The following is a 16,653-nucleotide window of genomic DNA, read 5'->3' as shown; positions in this document are numbered from 1 at the left end:
TCTTCAACTCACTTCCTTGACACAGGTGCTGATTTCCCTCTGCTGCCTTTCAAGCCTCCCTCACCTGGGACTTAACCCCTGGTTAAGTCCTGGTAGTCAGGGTTTGAAGGCTTCTCCACCCAAGTCTCTTTGAACCTTCGAAATCCCGGGTCGCTGATATAAACTTAGCAATGCAGGGAGTCCTGGAAGTCAGTCCTCTCCAGCCAAACTTAACCCGGGACACCTCACCCTGCATGGGTGAGAACCCCTGAGTACCACAAAAGCTCTGCAACTGTGCCCAATAAAGGAACCACAACTCAAATATCGGGGGGATGTACCTGCTTTTCCCGGACACATTCCAGGTGTCCTGTACACATGATAATGTTATATTTACAAACTTTTAGAGTCTACAGCTTTAAAGGATTAGTTCACTTTTACCGGAAAACTGCCTATGCAGGTATGGGGCACCTGAAGATGAAAACAAACTGTGCAGCTTTTACTAAAGTTTGATAAAGCCCTTGGTATAGGTGTAGGTCATTTACATATCTCCCAAAGCCTGACAGAAAAACTCCAAGAGATGGAGTCCCATCCTGCCTTGTTGCTAGGATGTTGCTCAGAAACTTAAAGCAAATGCTGCTCACCCTCCCAATCACAGGAGCGAGTTCTCAAACTATCTCCTCCATCACAGCATCACTGATCTCAGAGCAACTGAGACAGGGGAGAGTGAGAATGCATGTGAAGGGGTTTGAATCGACTGAGAGTGTCTTAGCAACGTCCTAGCAACAAGGCAGGATGGAATGATGCCATCCCTCTCTGAGAGTTTTTTTTAGCCAGGCTTTGGGAGGTATGTAAATGGTCTACACCTAAGTATAGCAAGGGCATTATTTAAAAGAGCTGCAATTTTGTTTTTTATCTACCTGGATAGGCAGTTTTTTTTTTTTTTTTTGCAAAGGTAAAACTGCATAAAAGGTCCTTGTTTAGGCACTTCTCCTTATCAAGTGATCATGCACCCCAACTGGGCTTCCTCATTGTCACCATGTCACATGCTCTACCAATGGAAACTATAAGCGTCCACATCTGCATACATTGTGTAGGCTTGCTCCACTGGCGTCACCATCAGGAAACAAAACTGGTTCTGAGCTATGACAAGCAGTTGCCACTGGAGTGCATGTACTGTATGTATACAGAAAATGGCTTCACGAGATCAGCAGAACAGTGATGCAGAAAAGGATAAAAACAAGTAAATGTAAATGCAGTATTTTCTAGAAGTAAAAACAAAAAAACACAATTGTCTACTAAATTTCATCCAGTTAGAGTTTACAACTATTTTAGGGGCAGCCTTGTCCAGGACTCACTCATGTCTGTGACTCGATAGGCAACTAATTCAGTCCCGGGGTCTTTTTCTCCCTTAAGCTTAAAGTCTGCAACTTACACCTTCTAAAATTCATAGTCTACCCTAATATATTATGTATAATATTTTGGGGATTGATAAAGCTTTAGTTTGGTAGCTAATATGTATACATATACTAAATTACCAAAAGTTTTGGGACACCTGCCTTTACATGTGCATGAACTTTAACGGCATCCCAGTCTTAGTCCGTCGGGTTCAATATTGAGTTGGCCCACCCTTTGCAGCCATAACAGCTTCAACTCTTCTGGGAAGGCTGTGCACAATGTTTAGGAGTGTGTCTTTGTGAAGTTCCTAAACCTTGCGGACAGCCTTTCCAGAAGACCGGGATGCCATTAAAGTTCATGTGCATGCAAAGGCTGGCATCCTAATACTTTGGTAATACAGTGTATATTTTTATTTTTCTATATTTGGAAAGTATTAATGAAAAATACAAAAATGCATTTTCCTGTACATTTTTTCAGTTGCAATATTTTTGCAATTTGCGTACCCCAGATATTTACCCCAAAATATACACTTCAAAGTCTGTCAATTAAAATTCTATCACATAAGTGCAATTTTTATCTAATAAAGTGAAATGGTGAAGCTCAAAGTAAACATTTAGGTTTTAGTACAGGATAGCTTTATTCCTCTGTTGGTGCTACAAATGTTACATTGCCACACGCACAGTTGAGAAAAAAAGGGTTTGCGTGAATTGGTAGTAATACATTAAAATAAGATCTGGGTTGGGGAGCACACAAATTAGCATGACAACGACTTTTTCACAGGTTTGTGATCTCTCAAAATCAAATTGCCATTGTGTTAATTTGAAGCTTGAGCAGAAAATACAAAAATGCAAATGTCATCCAGATCATTTAAAACAGGGGTCTCAAAACTTTCTAAACAAAGGGCCAATTTATTATCCTTCAGACTTTAGGGGGGCTGGACTGTGGCCAGCAGTATATGCCCTGATGTCGGACAGTCGGAGGAATAGTGCCCCTTCATTGGTGATTGTAAGAGGAATAGTGTCCCTTTAGTGGTGTCAGTAGGAGGAAGAGTGCCCCTTCATTGGTGTTGGTGAGAAGAATAATGCCCTGTCATTGTTGTTAGCGACAGGAATAGTGCCCATCATTGGTGTCAGTGGGAGGAATAGTGCCCATCATTGGTGTCAGTGGGAGGAATAGTTCCCCATAACTGGTGTCAATGGTAGGAATAGTGCCCCATCATTGGTGACAGTGGGCAAAATAGTGCCCCATTATTGGTTTCAGGGGGTGGAATAGTGCTCCATCATTGGTGATTGTAAGAGGAATAATGTCCCTTTAGTGGTGTCAGTAGGAGGAAGAGTGTCCCTTCATTGGTGTCAGTGAGAAGAATAATGCCCTGTCATAGTTGTCAGCGACAGGAATAGTGCCCATCATTGGTGTCAGTGGGAGGAATAGTGCCCATCATTGGTGTCAGTGGGAGGAATAGTGCCCATCATTGGTGTCAGTGGGAGGAATAGTTCCCCATAACTGGTGTCAATGGTAGGAATAGTGCCCCATCATTGGCGACAGTGGGCAAAATAGTGCCCCATTATTGGTTTCAGGGGGTGGAATAGTGCTCCATCATTGGTGACAGTGGGAAGGAATCGTGTCCCATCATTGTTGTCAGTGGGAGGAATAGTGTCTCATCACTAGTGTCATTGGGAGGAATAGTGCGTTATTGTTGGTGTCAGTGGGTGGAATAGTGCCCCATTGTTTGTGTCAGTGGGTGAAATAGTGTGCCCCATCATTGGTGTCCATGAGAGGAATAGTGTCAAATCATTGGTGTCAGTGGGAGGAATAGCATGCCATCGCTGGTGTCAGTGGGAGGAATAGTGCGCCATTATTGGTGTCAGTGGGAGGAATAGTGTCCCATAGTTTGTGTCAGTGGGAGGAATAGTGCCCCATTACTGGTGTCAATGGGTGGTATAGTGCCCCAACATTGGTGTCCCTGAGAGGAATAGTGTCCAATCATTGGTGTCAATGGGAGGAATAAAGTGCTTGCTGGTGTCAGTGGGAGATATAGTGCATCATCCCTGGTGTCAGTGGGTGGAATAGTGTCCCATCATTGGTATCAGTGGGAGGATTAGTGTCCCAACACTGGTGTTAGTAGGAGGAGTAGTGTCCCTTCATTGGTATCAGTGGAAGGAATAGTGCCCTATTGTTGGTGTCAGTGGGTAGAATACTGCCCCATCATTGGTGTCCATGGGAGGAACAGTGTCAAATCATTGTGTCAGTGGGAGGAATAGCGCGCCATTGTTGGTGTCCTGTGGGAGGAATAATGCGCCATCATTGGTGTCAGTGAGAGGAACAGTATCCCATTGTTGGTGTCAGTGGAAGGAATAGTGTCCCCATCATTGGTGTCAGTTGGAGGAATAGTGCCCCATTGTTGGTGTCAGTGGGTGGGATAGTGCCCCATTATTGGTTTCCATGAGAGGAATCAGTGGGATGAATAGTGGGCCATCTATCATAAGGAGTTCAAAAAAATCCCACAGGAAGTGTGTTGTACTTCAGTAGGCAGCGCCACCTGAGACAGGAACGAGTCTCTGAATATACAAATGCAAACACACAGAAATATAAAAACAAAGAGCTTATCTGCAGCCATCCCACACTGGATGAAAGCCAATCACCGGAAGAGCTGCTTGTGACAGCAAACAGCATGTAGTGAGTGAGGAAACCAATTCCAATATTCCAGGAAGTAAGGAGAGCCACTGTGGAAGACAAGGCAGGATGTGACATCACACCTTGGGCGGGCTGATTACTATGGTAAAACGCCTTTCAGAACTCCTATTGGCGCCTTTTACCATTCAAGTGACTTTCCTGACTTCCTGGAACATTGGACTTCCTCACTGACAACACGCTTTGCTGTCACAGGTGGCTCTTCTGGTGGACGGCTTCCATCCAATCTGGCATGGCTGCAGATAAGCTCTGAGTTTATATTTCTATGGGTTTGCATCTGGCTTTTTAATCATAATAAACCCACTGATGCTGCACTTAGCTGTTGCCCCCTTGTGTTGCTTTTTTGTAATTTACTTGTACTAGCAAGCTGTATGTGGCTCCTGTGGCTACTCAAGCAGGGGAAAGTGCTGGGGATTTTATGCTTGAGAACTTCAGAGCTAATAAAGGTTTTGGTGCATGAGGCCTCAGGCTGGCCATACATGTGTCGAATTTTGAAAGAACATTCTTTCCACAAATCAAAAAGTTTGTTCGTTTAGTGATTCGATGGTGTCACTATTGTTTTCGAAATTCGACTGACCAAGCCTTCAATTTCACCTTATATTGCTACAGCTGTGGCCCACTAATGGTGCGAAATTCAAGTGAAAATTCTTTCTAAATTCGACCCATGTATAGCCAGCCTTAGTTGCATGAAAAAATATATTGGGTTATTCTTTTGATCCACACATATTTTTTTTTTTTTTTTATTAGCCTGGAATTTTCATTACTTCACTGAGAGCACAATAATGTACATTTTATTTTAGAATACAGTGTGTAAAAAATATACCTAAAAATCTTTTTTTTTTTAACTTGAAACAAATAGTGTAAAAAAACAAAAATATATTTTTAAAACATTTTTCAGCTTATAGTTTAAATCGTGAATGGTATATTTATTAAAAGAGTGCCAAATAAAACTCTTATATGTCCTTAACAAACAATATAAAAATTATATAGGTGGGAAAATTACATAACTAATTGTCAAATTAATCGACAAATACAGACGCTGCTAAATTTAGACAAGGCATTTAGGCTTCAATGACCTCTGATCATTAAGGGGTTCATAATATTTTTCAAAGTGTCTTAGAAAATTGACAAAACAAATATATGCCCAGCATGTTTATACTAAATCTTGGGTTCTGATTGGTCAGTGCTGAGTAGAAGGAAATCCCAGAATAATTGAGTTATTAATTGTTGCCTCCTCACTGTCTTGTACTTGCCAAATACATTTTGTAGAAAAACTCAAACAAAACAACTTTTAAAATTTTTTTTACAAGCAGTCACATGACCGGAAAGCTTCAGTTGGTGTGTCTGTCAGTGTGGCTGGTGGGCATTACCTCTATAAGGGCCGGCAACATCTTAGAGCAATGGATACCAGTGGGATGACATCACTGCTCTAAGGATTTAGTGCAAAGACAGGCACACCCTCCTGGGGCTTTGCGGTTCATTTGTATTTGATCTGCATTTGCATTTCCTTTGACTTTTATGGAAAGAGTATCGGTTCTGAGAAAAACAAAAGCCCATTGACACTGGCCCTCAAGTGTTGTAGTAATTCTTTCCCACAGTTTGTCTTGGAAAAAAAAAAACTCAACAGAGGATAATAAAGCCAAGGAGAAGAGACAATTATTAAACTTCCACCATCCCTGCTGCAGGTGATTTCAGAAGGAATATCGCTAAAAAGAATAATGGCAAAGGTGACAGGGCTCAGGAACTCTACAGAAAACTGTTTTCAGGTGAATTCAATTATGAAAATAAAGTTATCAATGAAAACTTCAAACATGCAGTTTTGGTGGTCATACCTTCACTTGCGTGGCGGTCTCTAAAAACACTTTTGGGATGAATAGTAAATCCTTCAATATCATGAACTGAAGATGCTCGTCTCATGCTACAAATACTTTCCTTTGACCGTGCATGAGACAAATGAGAACCTGCATGCAGCATGTCTGGAAATAGTTGGTCCCATTGCCGTTTGGGTGAAGAATGGTCTAGAGGTCCAGTTATATTCACCAGAGGAGAACATTTATTAGAGTCTATTAGTGCCTTTGTATCATCTGCTTCAGAAGGGCTGCAACTTTCCTTAGTGGGGGATTTAAAGTGCTTCATGGCCATAGAGTCATCGCTGTGCTTTGGGTCCACTATGACGGCATCGGGGTCTTCCTGCGGTAATGACTGTTTCCTGTAGTTCAGAAGTCTTAACGATGGTAATCGGAATCCAAACACTTTGCCTGGTAACAGAAAGGTAAAAATAAACGTTAGAACATTTCTAAAGCTTAGCAAGCATTAAATTAGTAAGTGTGACTCTAATATCAATGGGTGCATTATAAAGATTATGGAGCCAAAACTAATACCCCTAATGGCGACCACCAAGTTATGGGTCTATGGGTGTTAAAATATTGTGAGTGTGTGTATATATATATATATATATATATATATATATATATATATAAATTATATAATTTTTTATATTTATCACTTTGAATCTTTTGTGCTCTCTTCAACCCTTCTCCCTAGAACACCCAATGTGTGCAGGCTATTTCATAGCTGCAGACTTCTGCATGTGTTTGTAGTGAGTATTTCCATCCTACTTATTTGAAGGACCTTTGTTGTTTCATTATACATTGTAATTACTATGTACTATTTATGGTTTTTGCTTTCATCTATTTTGTAGAAATATTACATCTCCTCTGTTCTGAAGAAGCGGGTCAAATTCTGTGGAACCCATAGAGATTTACAAGATCTTCCCTTGGATACTCCATTAACACATTCTGAACAACACTGTATCAAATGAGTTGGTAAAGCATCACAAGTGATTTGATTTGATGTATATAGTATATATTGAGAGTATCTTCAAGGGGGTAGAACTGTACGAGAGTTGGTATTTCTGTTAATACAGTATATGCTGTACAGGAATGTTTTAGCTGTATAATTATTTTTTTTTTATATTGTTTAAGTTACATTTTTATATTTTTTTTTAACTTTGGGTTGTAGTAAAGCCATGGTCACCAGAAATCTCTGATTATTTTAAACCAGCTTTATTCATCTAGGGTGCCAAGGTTATCCCAGGGAGTATACTCTCTCTGTCTCTGCTATAGGTACTCAGTTTTGTTACAAGCAGTGTCAGAAGAATTACAACTCCACAGAGGAGTGGGTGCTGTGTCCGTCAATGAACATCAGAGAAATGGATTTTAAGGTAAGTCAAAAATCCCATTTTCTCTTTGGTTCATTGATGGACACAGCTCCTGATCTTCCTAACCATTGGGACGTCCCAAAGCAGTGTTAAACATGAGGGGTGAGAACAGTGAAAAAGAAATTCCCAAGGCTAGCTATAGCCAACCAGGTAAACAGGAGCTCAACCAAAACAACTGGAGCTCACCTGAAAAAAAACAATACACCCTCAAAGAGGACCAGGTCCTCTAAACAGCAGCCTGCAAAAATGTTGCGGCCAAAGGAAGCATCCACAGATGCCAAGACAATAACTTTATAGAACTTTGTGAAAGTGTGCATCGAACGACCAGGTGGCTGCCTTGCAAACCTGCGTCACTGATGCCTGATGGCGGAAGACCCAGGAGGTACTGAGCGCCTGAGTAGAGTGCGCCTTGACAGGGTAAGGAGGAACCTGACCCTTGATGGAATAGGCCTGAATAACCGTCTGTCTGATCCATCTGGAAATGGTCACAGAGGAAGCAGACAACCCTTTCCAAAGCCCATCCGTGAGCACAAATATTGAGGTTGATTTCCTAAAAGACTCCGTAGCTGCCAGGTATACTCTAATCACCCAGACCACATCCGAGGCATATAGCCAAAAATATACCACGCTAGTAGCCCTGTGAAAGAAAACATAAGCAGCCAACACAACAGAAGGCAGTCTGTGTACTATATTGGAAATAAAAAGTGCAGCGCTACTAGTATCTAAAGTGTGTCAATGTATGTGTAAAAACTATCAATGACTGATATCTACACAAGTAAAATTATAAGTGTGAGGTTACTATAACCAGTTACACATAGTGCAGTGAATAGTGAATAGTGCGTAATAAATGTAATAATTTGTGTTAAAATAACAAAAAACTCAAAATAACATCAAAGGGATTATAAAGGACAAAACAGAAGAAAAAAAGTCCATATATTTAGAGTCCATATTGGATTGGATATATGAATCTTCAACTTGTGACCCAAGTGGTTGTTAAAAACACTATTAAAAAATGTGAATAAATCAGCCACCACCAATATCAAGGAATATTGCCAGAGCAACTAGACCCAATTTGGCTTATGCCTAATGGGTCAACACAGGCAGTGGTGCATCTACACCTAGTTAGGAAGGGGAGAGGATTGTTGCAATCACTTGCGTCACTTTCCACTCTCCACTTTCCACACCAGGAAGTACTACACCATCAATGAAAGTGACTCAATGGGGAATCCACAAGTCACAGTGGGACATAAAGGTATTGTAACGCTCCTGCGTTTTTAGTATAGCAGTAAGCCGTGAGAGCTGGGTTACCTGCTGTGTCAGAGTCTGATTCTTTTCTTGTACGTCAGTCAGAGCAAGTATTAACGCTTTTACTTGTTGTGTTAATTGTGTCACTTGAGTGGGTAATTCTGCTGAATCCATTTTTAAGGTTCGTTCAATCTGTAACGCTCCTGCGTTTTTAGTATAGGCTGGATTTGCAGCTGCAAAATCTCCACTCAGTAGTCATGTAGAGATGTGTTGAATACCAGATCCAACTCTCCAGGACTCATAACCGTGGGCCTGCCAGCTTCAACATACAGATATATACACACTCAATGAGATGTTCCTGGAGTGATAGGATGTATATGATAGTATGAAGGTGATGTGCTGAAGGGACAGGTGTGAACAGTGACAAGGATGGTAATCACTTGATAGGTTTGTATAGGAGAGTTCAAGATGGTATTTAGGAATGCAGATAGGTTAGTATCGAGTATGCTAACAGGTGGTGAGGACAGCAGATGACAATTACAGGATAGACTAACCCAGTGCAAGGATAGATAGTAGTAGACAGGAGAGCTAGCAATCTATGCAGCAGTGCAGATGATAGATGGTAGTAGGCTCAAGAGCTAGCAATCTATGTAACAGCGCAGATGATAGGATAGTATGGATAGGTAGTAACAGTTCTTAATGTGCATAGGTAGATAGTGCAATAAGGTTATGGAGGGTTCCCCTGCGGGGTACTTATCACTTGTAATGTTAGTAGTTTAGAGAGGTCCAGTAGATAAGGAATGATCCGGTAGCGAGATACAGGGATCAGTAGCGAAGTTCCAGTCTGCTCCAGGTAAAAGGGAATAGCTGGAGGTTCCGATCGAGAGACAGGCTTGAAAGCATGTGGATAACAAGGCAGGTTGAACGAACAATGTAATTGAGACCGCCGGCGGTTGAAATAGCCGCTCTGCGGCGCTCAGCAGTGACATCATCGTTCTTAAAGGTATATGCGTACCACCTGAAGAGAAAGGTGGGACGCATTACAGAGAAAGTGGTGATTAAGGGTACCGGAGGTACCAGAATCTTACAGGTATCTTCTCAAGTTATGCTCAGTCAATGGATACCCAGAGAGAAAATACAAAAGGACCTCCATATAGTGTAAAACAGTAAAAAGATTATTTTTTAAGGGTTAAAAACACTTACGGTTAAGTGTATAAAGGTAGGCCTTCAACAAAATATTCAGTAGACACCATGGAACGCAATGGCACAAATGGAGCTAAACCCGTTGCGTTTCGTCTAACAAGACATAATGCCATGACAGATTATGTCTTGTTAGACTAAATGTGTCGAGTTGAGCTCCATTTGTGCCATTGGGTTCCATGTTGTCTACTGAATATTTTGTTGAAGGCCTACCTTTATCCACTTAACTGTAAGTGTTCTTAATCCTTAAATAAATCCTTTTTTTTTACATTATGTGGAGGTCCTTTTGTCTTTTGACCCGGTCATATGCGACCTCGCGAGGCATTTACCTCACAGGCCAGCCCCCGTCCGGTGGGGCTATGTTGCAGCTGACCTAGCACGGAGCTGAGGTCTACGTGCGCTTTCTGGCCAGACTGGGGGGACCACTGGATCTAGATTATCAAAGGAAAGAATACAGGAGAAAAAAAAATCTAAATGAAAACATTGCCAGGACCAGGGATCCAAGCAAGGAACTAGGTCCTTACTTCTGACTAGGCAGAAAGAAAACTGAGTACCTATAGCAGAGAGAGAGGGAGTATACCCCCCGGGACTGCCCATAGGCATAGCCAGACTTTTTTTCTGCCTCATGTCCGACTCCTGTAGGAAGCAGTATAACCTAATGGTTAAGAAGATCAGGAGCTGTGTCCGTCAATGAATAAAAGAGAAAAGGTTGAGAAACACAGTTTAAACAATTTTTATATACAGATTCTCAGGACGAGGTTCTTGGTTATATACCTACCCTCTTCCTATGTTATAAATTGCTATTGGTTAAAATACTGTATAGTTGCTGAGCTTACCCACAGAATGCATGATACAAAGGATAGTGCTATAGTATCCCCATGAATCGACCTGTAAACCCTGAAGAACCTGTAATGTTGCAGAAAACATTACCTTGTAAAAGAGGTGGTTAAAAAAATAGGAGCCAGTTTTTCTTTACTTATTTATTAGGGTTTTGGGGTTTTTGAGTGAGGAGTGTTATGCCCTGCTTCCAATGGAAAGTAAGGCCTGCAGACCCAAACTAGCTAATTCCATACAATTAAAGTGACTGTCAACATAAATAAAATGTAAAACCCAGCCATAGCCATAAAAGAAGACAGGACAAGTTTGTCATGCAGTCATCAATAGCCGGCAAACAGAAAAAGCACAAATAACCTCACCAAGCCATCACATAAGACAAATCTAAAACAAGAGACAGAAATGGAGGGCAGCAGCTTCAGCCAAAAAGAACCCTGAGCAAGCCCAACACTTCTATGAATTAAGCCAACTAAACACCATCCCGTCTGCTTTAGCTTAACACCTGGCCCTAAAATGGTGTCATCTTCCTATATGCAGTTAGAAGAACGTTGTTAATGCACTGCTTTTCCAAACACAACACTTCTACATTTGGGCCAGTGTTTTTTTTAAGGACTTTAGCTTCTCTATAAAGAGGTAAAGTTTCTGTCCAGTTGACCAGAGTAGAAGAGTCTGGATTCACCTATCAGGTGTGTTGAGAGTATACTGTAAAATGTCAATCAGGTTTTTGAACCCAACTGCCATGCAGAAAGCATAGGAATGCAATATTGCTGCGCCGACCCCCTAGCTAAAGATGGTCATAGATGGGTCGTTTTTTCAATCAGCCAGAGGACTAAAATAAAAAACGGATTCCTCCATTCACACATGCAAGGTAGATGGAGGATTCCCCTCGGCCAAGAGAATGTATTCTGACAGTAGGACTAGTTGACTGGCATGTCCAACAGATGTTGATGAAACAATCAACTTTGGTCAAGTAGTGTCTAAACACTGATTTACATTTTGTTCAGTCTATGGCCAGCTTACGAATAAGGTCTTAAAGGGCTAAAGAATGTCAGCACAAAGCACATGACAAAGCCTTGGTACCATCATGAATAGTCCATATTACAGCCTTTCTTAACATTTTCACTCCAGAGGAACCCTTGAAATACACAGTTCTCAGAAACAGTTCTTCCAAGCTAAACAGAAAAATGCACTTTACATTGGTGGTCAGTAGGAAGCATGCCCCCTTACATTACAAGTTAGAATGCCACCCCTACAATCAGCTAAAAAGATCAGTGGTGTTTTGCTCCTTACTCTGCCAAGTGACAATAGAAATGGAACTATGAAACCATCATTAGATGGGAGGCCAATTAGCCACAGCTCTAGAAACCCCTAGTACCCTCTGGAGGAACTATAGGGTTTCGTGAAACTCTGCTCAAAAATGGCTGCCATATCATGTACCTGGCATATATTCTGATCAGTACTTCGGTTTTAACATTCTACTACGGAATACTGTATGTTTTTCCATGTCTTTGCTAAAGTACATTTTCTATTTTTTTAATGGCCCAAAAGCAATTACCTCTCTGGTTTTATTTATAGCTTGTACAGAGAAACAGTTTTGTCATGTGCTATCCAAAATTGAGATCACTGTAAAATATAATCCAAGTGAAGCCAGCATGATTATACGTGATATGTTCCCATTTTCATTCTTCTCTTGCAGAAGCACAATTTGTTTTATTTCACTGCAAAAGGAGATATTTCTGATGTATAATTCACAGTGGAGTATTTGAAAATTGATGCAGACCTTTCCTCCTCTATGTACATTTAAATGAGCTGCAGATCCAAGTAATCTCATGTGAAAATTGCTTTATATCTTTAAGCTAAAAGTGTTGGAATTGCAAAGACCTGGCCCCAGGGGGTGAAGGCCTAAGCCCTTTACATACTTTATTCTGATCTTCCACGAATATGCAGTTGACAGGGAAACTACAGTTAATTTCAAATGAGTATGTAGAGTTATTAATGTAGTTTACCTAAAATTCATTTTTATTGATGTGACTTTTGACATTTTAATAGACTCTCACTCAAAGCTTCGTAATCACAGACAAAAAAAAGAAAAAAAGTGGCATTTGAAGCTCAGGTGCTTTTGGGTAAATGAGGTTACATTATAATAAACAAAAGTTTAACATTAAAGGTGAAATTCAGGCAAAACAAATTTTGTTTAAATAAAAGAGCCGCATGTATTTTGATTTTGGCTATTTCTTCTAGATCTGTGTGGTAATCAATGTGTGATAATCAAGCAAAACTTCTCCCCTTTGTCTCTTTGCAGAAACTTCCTGTAATGGAGACCAATCACTGCTGCCCTCTATCCACCTGCAGGGTGACTGGCCTTTTCTCCGCCCCTTCCTGTAGTTTTCTTCAGAAAACCTGTAGTGGGCGGAGCTGCTGGGTCCCTCCCACATCTCCCCTCTCTGCACAGGCCATGTATAGCACAGTGATGACGACACTGCTACATTTAAAAAAAAACAATAGCTTATTTTAAAATAGCATTTAGTGTGCAAAAAAAAATGATACTTATAGCCATTGTGCCTATTGAAGGATATGGTTGGATTAAAATGTTTGTGCCTGGAGCTCAATATTGTCACTAATGCCCCGTTTCCACTGAGCTTTCTGGTACGGTTCGGTACGGTACGCTATTTATGCCGTTTCCATTGTGAATGGTACACTAATTCCGAACCGTACCGTACCACTTTTCTGGTACCCTTTCATTGGGGTACCAAGCACATTAGTACCGTACCAACAGGGTGGAGCTACACTCGGCAGAACTTTGATTGGTTGACAGGGAATTGTCTATCACAGGTTTCCTGCTACACCACGCCTATCATGAAAGGGTACTATTGGCAGTGGAAACGCAAGGTGTACGGTTCCGAACCGTACCGTACTGAACCGAACCGTACCGTACCGTACCACTCAGTGAAAACAAGGCATAGTCACGTTACCCTCCATTAATTTCCCCTGTTAGCGCTGGCCACATGCAAAATATGCGGCCTCTGGGCTGGTGGGCCTTGGCGTGAATTGGTGGAATACAGCTGTGCCGAGAGTGCGCGTCCTGCACAGTTACCGGCGGTTAACGAAAAGCTCATGATCACTGCTTGAGATTGGGAGTTTTCCAATCATGTGACTGCCGTGATAGCCAATCACATGATCACAAACCCCACTACAACTCCCACATCCTAAACCCCTTAAAGGGCCGGTAGGCGCCAGCTCAAAGGGGTTAAAAAAGCATTTCACAAAAAAAAAAAGTAGAAGTCCACAGCTATAAGAACTGTTATAAAACACATACTTACCAGGCAAAGAAGTCCAGCACTGTCTTCCGAAAAACCTGATGTCTTCATGGCTCTTTTTGTTCTCACACCGTCATCATGGATTTGGAAGCTGACCGTAACTTATTGGTTACTTATGGCTATGAGCTACGGAGCATGTTTGGGATGAGAACGGCAAAAGACTATCTTATAGCCTCCTGGGATGTGCAATGAACAGCCCAGTAGGTTGCTGGCATGGGGGGGGGGGGGGTTATGTGCGGTAGGGGGGTGGGGCTGGGGGGCTGGGGTTGGCAGACTGTGGAGACTGGTAAAGGTACTTGCCACCCAAAAAAAAGTTGCCAAATGTGTAAAGAGAGGGTTATCATTTTGCAAAGGGGGAGATGTGAGCAAAGGTCTGCTTCAAAAGGTTGAAACATGACATGAAATAGGACAATAGTGGCAGTTTAAATATTTCCTTTATGAATTGCACAGTGATAGCTGCTACATTAAAGCAAAACTGAAATACTGTAGCCTTTTCTAAGTCAGACACTTTGAAACTAAAAGGTAAAGAGAAACTTAACTTCCCCTACATCCCCCCCGATACCCCCTACCTTTTATGAAGGGAAAAATTCTAAATACACGCTCACTTGTCCAGGAGATCCAGCGTTGTCCTACAGTGATCTGCTGTTCAACTGTCTCTGCCTCCATTTTCGCCCTAATCAGCCGGCTGCCTTTTCTCGGTTCACGATGCCCAGCTGTTCTGTGGATTGGCTCCCGTAGCCTTCTGTGATATGAGATGGGGGGTTTCCCAGGGGCACGTGTAAGTGGGATACATCATTCTAGCTTAGGCCAGAATGGCAGTGGGGCCATCGGTAAAAACAAAAAGAAAACAGCAAAGCCCCTTAAAAATAAATCTGCTATTATTAATGGGGAGGAGGGGCGAAGGCATAAAGAAAAATTTCATTTGTGGTGTTAAGTTCTGCTTAAAAATAGTGCATGTATGCAGATTCGTAAATCTGTTATGCTTTTTATTATCTATGTCATATTACCTATATCCCACCTTGCCTTTTCTGTTCATCAGCATTAGAGGGAGCTGATAAGGGTGGTGCTACTGTCTGAGGAAATGGATGTAATTGTCATTCCATAGGTGGGTGCAGCCTATTGCATTAGAGTGTGCACCCCAAAGCTTAAACACACATGCCTTTCTCTGCAGCCTCCGCTGTATAGGCCAGAAACAAGGGGTGGGCAGGTGAGGCGGTTGCCCTGGGCGCAATAGTTTATTTCAGGGAAGGGGGCATTGCCAGGTGTTTCTGTTACAAGGCTGACAGGAGTAGTGACAGCGGTATCACTGCTAACCCTAACCCTAAGGGAATGGGGGTGCAGTTGGGTATCTTTGCTGTGGGGGCCGGATGTCCCGGCACTGTGCACGGGACAGTGAATGAATGGGAAGTTATAAACCAATCTTCCGATTCTCTAAGTATATACCTGCTTCAATCTATGAGAACGTTTTTTTCTATCCATGGATATGCAGGTACTGTTAAGCACAAGGTTTGATCCGTGTTGGGTAGTAGAATCAAACATGGAGAATTGATTACTTCCGCCCTTCTTTCTTCTCTGTCTGGAGTCTGCTTGTACTTTTGCTGCTGGACATTTCCGCCCTTCCTTGTCTATTAACATAACTGGCAGGCGTTCGTACCGCCTCCCGGTCTGCGTAGGGGAAACAAATAGGCGTGGAGTCACGTCCGACATCCACGCCCCTGACAACATCAAGCCTATGACGAAACACGTTGGGTGGAGTCAGACGTGACGTTACCATGCCCCTAGAGCCGGCCTACTACAACCTGAGATTACGCTGTTGTTTGTTTTCTTATACACTCGTTTGGGATTTATGCCTACTTTGAAGCTTGTTATGTAAGCGCAATTGTTACAATAAATGCTTTTATGATTAAAACGGTATCACGCTATGTCCGCACCCCTTCCTTTTATCTTTTGGGAATTGAGCCCCTTTGAATGTCTCAGCATACTTGATACAAACCATCACACCTGGTGAACTTCTATGAATGTATACGAAGCCTGCTGTGTTCTATCCCTTGATTGGGTGACCAGATACATCTGGTAAGCGGTGCATTTGGACGTTCAGTGTTGATGAATATTCACGAGTGTGCGTACTGCTGGGATCTGTGGTGCCTTTTTTCTACTTGTGATTCATATGGATACACGGGATTAATGGGGTCTCATGTGTGAGTGCAATCTCCCACTTTTTCCTTTTTTTCCCAATTTTCTGTACGGTATCACGCTATGTTTTTTCCATATATCCTGTCCTATATATGATCTTGGAAATCTTTGATCACATGCTACTGAGTGCCTGCCTGCTTGACATTGGTGAGAGGTGGACTGGGTGGATCCTGCCAATACTCTCTTAGAGCGTACTGAGGTCTATCTATTAATTTGGATGACCGATTGCATCTGGTAAGCGGCTTTTCTTTTTTTTCATTATCGCCTGTGTGCCTTCTTGCAATATCACTCTACGGAGCAGCACCTACAGTTTTGGATCTGCTACATATAGAAAAGATTTTTTTCAACAACACGATTCACATTCAGATGTTGGAATTAAATATATTATATTTGGGCATTGATTTATTGGGACTGTTATTTATGGACTCATAATTTTTAATGTGTTGGATATCACTTGCCGCACATTCACTTTTATAAATACTATCATGTATATATACATGGGTTAAGCGCTACACATATATCTTTACAATGAATGGGAAGTGCTCTGTGCTGAGCAGCTTACTGTTCATTCACAAATTA

At 41.7% G+C, this 16,653-nt stretch overlaps 1 protein-coding gene across 2 annotated transcripts in view; it reads right to left on the bottom strand.

The window, feature by feature from the left end:
- The window catches only part of KCNH7 (potassium voltage-gated channel subfamily H member 7), a 657,816-nt gene that overhangs the window by 263,737 nt on the left and 377,426 nt on the right, over positions 1–16,653 (bottom strand). For both annotated transcript variants that reach the window (XM_082260896.1, XM_082260897.1), the window contains exon 4: positions 5,898–6,323. In XM_082260896.1, the coding sequence (XP_082117022.1) occupies positions 5,898–6,323 (426 nt within the window). The remainder of the gene's footprint in view (positions 1–5,897; positions 6,324–16,653) is intronic.

This window comes from Pelophylax lessonae, assembly GCF_965119305.1.
Source record: "Pelophylax lessonae genome assembly, chromosome: 6".
NCBI lineage: Eukaryota > Metazoa > Chordata > Amphibia > Anura > Ranidae > Pelophylax > Pelophylax lessonae.
The sequence above is the reverse complement of the archived record's forward strand: the minus strand, read 5'-3'. Positions and strand labels throughout refer to the sequence as shown.